Source organism: Amblyraja radiata, chromosome 1 (genome assembly GCF_010909765.2).
Source record: "Amblyraja radiata isolate CabotCenter1 chromosome 1, sAmbRad1.1.pri, whole genome shotgun sequence".
NCBI classification, from domain to species: domain Eukaryota; kingdom Metazoa; phylum Chordata; class Chondrichthyes; order Rajiformes; family Rajidae; genus Amblyraja; species Amblyraja radiata.
The window spans coordinates 106933157-106941925 of NC_045956.1; the positions used below are offsets into that span (position 1 = coordinate 106933157).

Consider the following 8769-nt stretch of genomic DNA (forward strand, 5'->3'; position numbering starts at 1 on the left):
AATTATGACCCGGGTTCCACGCTGACTATGTGTGCTGTCTGTAAGGAGTTTGTATGTTCTCCCTGTTTTCTCCGAGATCTTCAGTTTCCTTCCACACTCGAAAGACAAAATATTTATGAAAGAACTGCAGATGCTGGAAAAATTGAAGGTAGACAAAAATGGTGGTGAATCTCAACGGGTGAGGCAGCATCTATGGAGCAAAGGAATAGATGACGTTTTGGGTCGAGACCCTTCTTCAGACTGATGTGGGAGTGGGGAGAGGGGGAAGAAGAAAGGAAGAGGCGGAGACAGTGGGCCTCTTCCTTTCTTCTTCCCCCCCCCCACCCCCACCCCGTCTGAAAAAGGGTCTTGACCCGAAACGTCACCTATTCCTTTGCTCCATAGATGCTGCCTCATCAGCATTTTTGTCTACATTCCAAAGACATACAGATTTGTAGGTTAATTGGCTTGGAATAAGGGTATATTGTCTCTATTGTGTGTAGGATAGAGTTAGTGGATCGCTGGTTGATGCGGACTCAGTTCAAGTTCAAGTGAGTTTATTGTCATGTGTCCCTGATAGGACAATGAAATTCTTGCTTTGCTTCAGCACACAGAACATAGTAGGCATTTACTACAAAACAGATCAATGTGTCCATATACTATAATATAAATATATACAAACATGAATAAATAAAATTATAAAGTGCAAATAACAGATGATTGGTTATTAATAATCAAAGTTTTGTCCGAGCCAGGTTTAATAGCCTGATGGCTGTGGGGAAGTAGCTATTCCTGAACCTGGTTGTTGCAGTCTTCAGGCTCCTGTACCTTCTACCTGAAGGTAGCAGGGAGATGAGTGTGTGGCCAGGATGGTGTGGGTCTTTGATGATACTTCCAGCCTTTTTGAGGCAGCGACTGCGATAAATCCCCTCGATGGAAGGGAGGTCAGAGCTGATGATGGACTGGGCAGTGTTTACTACTTTTTGTAGTCTTTTCCTCTCCGGGGCGCTCAAGTTGCCGTACCAAGCCACGATGCAACCGGTCAGCATGCTCTCCACTGTGCACCTGTAGAAGTTAGAGAGAGTCTTCCTTGACAAACCGACTCTCCGTAGTCTTCTCAGGAAGTAGAGGCACTGATGAGTTAGTGTTCTTGGACCAGGATTGGGTGAAGCGGTCGCGAAGCCTACGCTTGTTCTCACTGATGTAGAGCAGCTGACACCTAGAGCAGCGAATGCAATAGATGAGGTTCGAGGAGGTGCAGGTGAACCTCTGCCGTACCTGGAAAAACTGTTTACCTCCTTGGATGAAGTCAAGGGGGGGCGGTAAAACGACAAGTGTAGCCTATCCTGTGGTTGTAAGGGAAAGTACCAGGGGAGGGGTGGTTTGGGTGGAAAGGGAAGAATTGACCAGGGAGTTACGGAGGGAGTGGGCTCTGTGGAAAGCCGACAGGGGAGGAGATGGGAAGATATGACCAGTGGTGGGATCCCGTTGGAGATGGCGAAAATGTCGGAAGATTATCTGTTGTATGACAACTGGTAGGGTGGAAGATGGGGACAAGGGGGATTCTGCCCTTGTTACGAGTGGGGGGGGGGGGGTTGGGGAGTGAGAGCAGAGCTATGGGGTATAGAAGAGACCCTGGTGTGAGCCTCATCGATAGTCGAAGAGGGGAACCCCCGTTCCCTGAAGAATGAGGACATCTCCAATGTCCTAGTTTGGAACTCTATAAAGAACGCTTAACTCAACTTATGAATCTATTAAACAGGCTGCAAACCTTGTCTTCTGGCAATGCCAATCAGAGAGTTGGATGTCAACAGCATAATCAAGGTCGATTTGCGCTCTGGCCACTCCCTCTTCTCCCATCAAGCAAAAGGTTTAGAAGTGTGAAAATGCACACCACCAGATTCAGGGACAGTTTCATCCGAGCTGTTCTCAGGCAAATGAATCATCCCCCCCACAAACAGAGTCCTGAACTACCATCTATCTCTTTGATGACCCTCGGACTAATCTTGATCGGATTTTGCTGGCTTTACCTTGCACTAAACATTATTTCCTAATCAAGTATCAACACACTATAAATGGGTTGATTGTCATCACGTATTGTCTTTCTGCTGACTGGATAGCACACAACTCGCTCGGTACAGTGAACTAAACTGAATGTGAACTGTCTTCTTGCTGTTCTAGGCCGTAAGATTTTGTTTTTCAAATCCGCCCTTGCAGCACAAGATCCAATTGGTCTGTGAGGATTCGAAGAAATTACCACTTGTGCGATTTAAATTATGCTGTCTATTTGACCTCTGTTCACACAATGCAGATTAAATTAATGCATAAAGCAAGCTAATTTCTGATGGCAACTTGTAAAGAGATGCAAGAGAAACTTAATTTAAGTGAAACGCATTTATGTGCATTAAAAGTGCAAAAATAATTTTAAAGCAAACACGTGAATCATATTGACTGTACTCCACTGTTCAAGCTCAGATGCATCTGTTGACATTGGAGTCTTTCAAATACGAAGACTAATTTAAGTGTTTACTCAATTAGCAGCTTAGATGAAAGGAAGCAACAAAACTCAAATATTCTTTACATTTGTTGCACGTTTCAGAATTATACAAAGCAATAATTACCAAATGGATGAATAATGATGAATGATGAGAAACAGTTCTTCATCGAAGTGTGCAATGTTTTACTGCCATCTTATGGATCACATTTAGATAAATGTCCAAGGTATTTATATAATTTGGCATAATACCTTTTAATTAGTGCATTTAAAAAACATAAATCCACATTAGTCAAACAGTAATGAACTACACATCTAATGAACATAGGATAGACAGTCAAAACCATTTTCCCCAGGGTGGAAACGTCAAAGACAAGAAGGCTGAGTTTTGAGGTAAGGGGGGCAACTTTAAAGGCAAAGTGTGGGACCATTTTCTTTCTTCCAGAAAGCATGGCGGAAGCCTGGAATGCACTTCCAGGGGTGGTGGTGGTGGAAGCAGATATGATAACGGCAATTAAGAAGCATTTATATGGCACATGGATATACAAGGAATTGATCACATGCTGGCAGGGGAAAATAGTTTAACCTGGCACCATGTTTGGCATGGATCGTATGGGATGAAGGGCATGTTTATCTGCTGTATTGTTCGATGTTCTATTAACCTACTTAATTTCTCTATTTAACACAGTGAAACAACTACATTTTATTTTCATCCAAATAAGGCAAATTCACCAAGTTTGTGTCCAACATGTTCACCACTTTGTGTAGGAAGGAACTGCAGATGCTGGTTTACACGGAAGATAGGTACAAAAACCTGGAGTTATAGGCCTGTCCCACTTAGGCGATTTTTCAGTAGACTGTCGGCGACTGTCAAGTTTCCGGCAGTCGCCTGAAAAACCGGGAACTGGAACGGTGACCAGGGAGAGAAGAGGGGGGAAGAAGAGGGGGGGGGGGAGAAGAGCGGGAGAAGAGTGGGGGAAGAAGGAGTGGAGAAGAAGGAGTGGAGAAGGAGTGAAGACAACTTTTAAGAAGCCAGACAACTTTTAATAAGCCAGAGATACACAGCTGTGAAGTTCGGCGGACATTTAACATTACTGGTCGGTTATCCTTAGTTCTGAAAACGCCTACTTACGTTTTTTTCCCCCAATGAGCCTATGAAAATTGGTCAGCAAAGGCGATTAACTAAAACTACCTACGACTACCTCGACTACCCATAACTACATGGCGACTATGACTACAAGATTATCGATTTTCTCCATGGCGACCAATTTGTGGTCGCAGAAAGATTTTCAACATTTGCGGCAACCACACTGAGGCCGCGACTAGTTCCCAGAATGCGGGAACTCCTCGCGACCATGAAGGAGACTCACCAGAGACTATCAGCGAGCATGTGGCGACCATGTGGCGAGTGCAGAGTCGCCTAACTGGGACAGGCCCATGCAGCATCTCTGGAGAAAAGGACTGAGGTCTGAAGAAGGGTCTCGACCTGAAACATCACCTATTCCTTTTCTCCAGAGATGCTGCCTGGTCTGCTGATTGTGTCTATCTTTGGTGTAAACCACTTCATCAGCTTATCGTTAAGTAAAATTAAAAAACTCACATCTGCGACAGTGAATATGTTTTGATACATGTATAACATTGAAATATTACATTTTGAATATTCAGATTAAAAATATTTTGACTTTTATGCAAAAGTGTGGCCCGTAAGAACATTATATTGAATAGAACACAAAGTGCTGGAGCAACAACAGGTTAGTCAGCTTCTCTGGAGGGCAAGGAAATCAACAAACTATCTATTAAACATTCCATTGGACATTTATGTATTTTAGTTCCGATAGAAACTCTAATAGAAGTACAATACCTCTGATAATAAATAATATACTTCCATTGATCCAAATCTAAACAGGTCAAGTTTTATTTTTAACTTCTTAGCAATGGACTTTAATAACCCTCACACAATAAATCAAACTTCAGAGCAGAATTCAAGATAAGGAGCTGGTGATTTTACAAAACAATCATTTTGTAACATCAACTGACAACCTTTTCCTTCTGGTTGTCGGAATAGCGGTTACCCAAAGATGATGCTCCATTTTTCGTATGCATTTCAGTAAATTCACATCTAGATCTCAGAACGTTGCATTGGACAGCGCGACTTTCCTCACACTCGCGGCGTTGAGAGATTAGAGATTGAGAGAAAGTCACCCGTTTCATTTACCCGTCTCTGAAACTCGTGTTGCGGTGTATACTATACTAGAAGTTGTCACTCAGCAATGAACACATTTATAGGAATCCAACGCGAAATGTCTAATACGCGACGAAATACAAGATAGCAGAAAGGTGGAGACAAGTGGACGTTGGACTGTACGCGAGTACCCTTGTTGTCGCTTCGGTATATGCTGGTGGATTCATTACATGCAGAGGCCAGGCCAATGATGATACAAGATTTCACTTTGTTTATCCCAGTTGTCCAACGTCCTATTTTTAGTCTCCGGGGGAGCAACTAAACCGATTTCACAACAGACTCACCAAATCAAAGCAACAGAAACTGCTAGCTCAAAACTTTCATTGATTCAGTACATCTACTCCCTGAGCGCCCCGGTGTTGCCCTGCTTGTACAGATAGCATTGCCCCATTTCACACAATGTGTAGACCTTTGGACATCCCGAGTACATTTGTAAACATCGGAACCAAAAACAAACAACTAACACTCCGTTAATTAGTGTTGGCTTATCAGAAAGTGGTTTGGACAAATCGGACTGGGAGGGATTAAATCTCAGAAACAACAGCATTACCTAAAGCATAGACCCCCCCCCCCCCCCCACACACACACACACACACACACACACACACACACATACACACACACATACACACATACACACATACACTCACACACATACACACACACGCGATCGCGGACAAATGCTGAAAGCACCTTACCTACAAATGCCAAGAGGATTACCAGCACGCAGATGAAAGCGCAGACACACGGGACGAGTATCAGCAATATGAGGCGGAGGTGCTTGACCGATCCCGGCTTCTGTGGACAGGCTGGCCCCATGTTGCTCTCGTCTGCCTCCGGCACCTGCTTGAGTTGCAAAGAAGACAGACATCAGTAGCCCCAAGGCAGCCAGACCGTCAGTGCCGAGTGCCACTGGGACACTGCAAAACGCTGCGAAGTACTACAACATATTTAGAATGAACTCAACCATGGTTGGATGCTGCACACTTCAACAGTTTCCCAGCCAATATTATACACGTGTTAAGTACATACAGCACAAGGTGCAATGAAACACAATGTGATAGACATATCCAGATCCGAGTTTAAACGATTTAAACCAACAACTAGCTGCTAATGAAAATGAAGGCGTTGGACTGGGGCAAGGGCGTGGGACTGGGGTGTCCGAATCACATCAATGGCAATGTAACGGCGTTGACAGCGTCAGTGAACGCGTTTCTAATGTGTTGATACTCTACAGGACCCCTGCTATCCACTCCAACTTCTCCCCCACATTTAACCCGCTTCGGTGGAGAACTCGCTTCAATTCAATAAGACCTGCGCGACCGTAAATAACCTGCGCGACCGTAGATTCTGACGAATCAATGCATGGCCATGGTTTGTGTTTCCACCCCAAGAATACTCTGTCCCCAAACCAGACTTGACGCTCACAGCCGGCCGCCCATGCACCAGCAACGTGGAGCTGCCGCAGGGTCCTAATGCCGTGGGCGACTTCTCCCACTCTGACTCTGGCCCGTTTTAAGAACTTAAAGTTATCATTATTATTATTATTATTAATATTATTATTAATATCACGTGTGGCGCGGTACAGTGAATCGCTTTGTTTTGCATGCTATTCAATCAAATCAGATAATCTTACACATACATGCGATTATGCTAAATTCAAGTACAGTAGGTTAAAGGAAGAGAATGATACAGTGCAGAATACAGTTCACAGTAATGTAGTTACTTAATAAGTTGATGCAGGAGTAAGTCATTCAGCCTCTGGAGCCTGATTGACCTTCTACCCCGGGTGCCATGTTCTTGTCCTGCCTCTTGTTTCATCTAATATACAGAAGCGAGTGTGGGGGGGGGCATTTAAGAAATCAAACATAATTTCCCGACTGAACAGCTCACCGGGTCCTGTCACCAAGTCGTGTTAACGCGATGTGCAACACTTTGCCAAAGCGATTGCAAGATGCATGTATAACGTTACCATGCATGTTTTTTAAAGGAATAAATATGTGCTACCGTTACTTATTTTGTTTTATCGGGAATAACAGGCAACATAACATCAAATACTTGGAGGGGGAGAGGGGGGGGGGGGTGATATCTCTCTGTCCATTGTACTTTTCTTGCCTTCAGAGTTTCCATTTCAGGAGCACATTGCCCAGCATTTGAGACAACGCATTGTTTTGTTTTGCTCCGGGTCTATTTGGGTTACGGAGGATAGATCATGGTCAGACCTTTCACAGTCACACCCCGGGACAACCAGCCTGCATGAGAAGTGTAGTTAGACTTCACACCGGCACGGAAGCTGCTCAGCGACAATCGCAGTTGGAGCCTGCCAGTCTGTTAGACTTCATACCAGGGCGTTAGACATCAGACTACGCCGGGGCAGGGTGAGAGGGGGGGAGAATATGATTAAAACCTTAAAAGTACACATCAAACTTTGACCGAGGACTGTTCAAACGTAGACAATTGGTGCAGGAGTAGGCCATTCGGCCCTTCGAGCCAGCACCGCCATTCAATGTGATCATGGCTGATCATCCACAATCAGTACCCCGTTCCTGCCTTCTCCCCATATACACTGACTCCGCTATCTTTAAAAGTCCTATCTAGCTCTCTCTTGAAAGCATCCAGAGAACCAGCCTCCACCTTAGGCAGAGAATTCCACAAACTCACGACTCTCTGCGTGAAAGTGATTATTCTGTGATAATGGGAGTGCAGGGTCAGAATTATGCTGGTGTAAATACTGAGGATAAAACCAACGGAGAAGCCAGAGTTATGTGAACAAATTGCACAAAGTTGACGTTTCAAAGGGACAAGGCTTACTAGGGGATAAAGAAACCCGGACAGGTTTAATTTAAATTTAAATTAAAACTATTTTCTTCATGCACCTGCAACTTTTCATGGAACTCAGAAGGTGCAAACCCATACTGATGGCGCCTTTACATTTCATGAAACAGTGTCCAATACCACAGAATACAAGACAGTGAAAGTTAGCATCTTTCTTTTCTGATCATATGAATGAAATATTCGGCATGTTAAATATCATTCTGCCGCAAATCTGCACAACAGCAGACCAAGTTTTCAAGAGAGAGCTAGATAGGGCTCTTAAAAATAGCGGAGTCAGGGGATATGGGGAGAAGGCAGGAACGGGGTACTGATTGGGGATGATCACATTGAATGGCGGTGCTGGTTCGAAGGGCCAAATGGCCTACTCCTGCACCTATTGTCTATCCTCCAAGTTGTTTTTATAAAGACGAGCTATAAAAGCATTTGAGGCTTAATGCAAGATAGCAACTTAAACCTGTAGCACACTTACAGCAGGATTAAATTCCACACTATTGGAACGTACTCATTAGGAATGAAATGCAGTCAACCCCGATTGAACGAACCTCCTTACCTGGACGATGTAGTTACAAAATTATACTTGACGCTATTTCATCTAAATGCACGACTTACACTATATATCCAATTTATACACGAACAAAGGTTGCATTTCCCAGATGGTCTGGTGCTCATGGAAAATCTGCGGCTCCTTTCAGGACAAGTTCCTGTGGTTTGCACAATTTTCCCTCACAAACCATAAAACAAAACCAAAGAGCATCCCCGAAATCAACAAACCCGGTACATTTAAGTTACTATTGAATTCCATTGGGGCAACGGGTAATAGGGATAATAAAGCAAATGCAACAGAAACCTGGTCCCGAAGGCAAAACCACCTGTAATTTCCAGATGCCCCTTACCCTGCCAGTGCTGACTTGCTGATACTGCTCCTCAGGCGTGGGAGCAGCTCGTTGCCGCGCTGACAACATTGCAAGATTTGCTGGATCCTACGATCGCCTGTTCCCTCTTCTATCAAACAGCTTGAAAAAGCCCTCCCTTCTACTCGTTTTCAATAGGCTCACGCCGCGCTCACAGTACTCAGCATTTGGGTACGTAAAGAAATAAACCCCTCCCGCAAACTCTGCACTGACAGCGCCTTAAAGGAACAGTGACCAATATAAGATTGAACAATAGCACAAGAGATGCAGATACTGGGACCTTGAGCAAAACAAAGAACAAAGTGAAG

General features: G+C 44.2%; 1 protein-coding gene across 3 annotated transcripts in view; it reads right to left on the reverse strand.

Annotated features, from left to right (window-relative positions):
- corin (corin, serine peptidase) overlaps positions 1-8554 on the reverse strand; it is a 169412-nt gene extending 160858 nt beyond the window's left edge. The window contains exons 1-2 of one of the 3 annotated variants that reach the window (XM_033028134.1): positions 8444-8554; positions 5414-5561 (exon numbers count right to left, since the gene is read on the reverse strand). In XM_033028134.1, the coding sequence (XP_032884025.1) occupies positions 5414-5561; positions 8444-8512 (217 nt within the window). In that variant the 5' untranslated portion in view covers positions 8513-8554. Of the gene's footprint in view, positions 1-5413; positions 5562-6048; positions 6108-8443 lie in introns of those variants that run through there. The other 2 variants (XM_033028143.1, XM_033028152.1) reach the window with 2 other exon arrangements.
- Between the last annotated feature and the right edge of the window lie 215 nt (positions 8555-8769).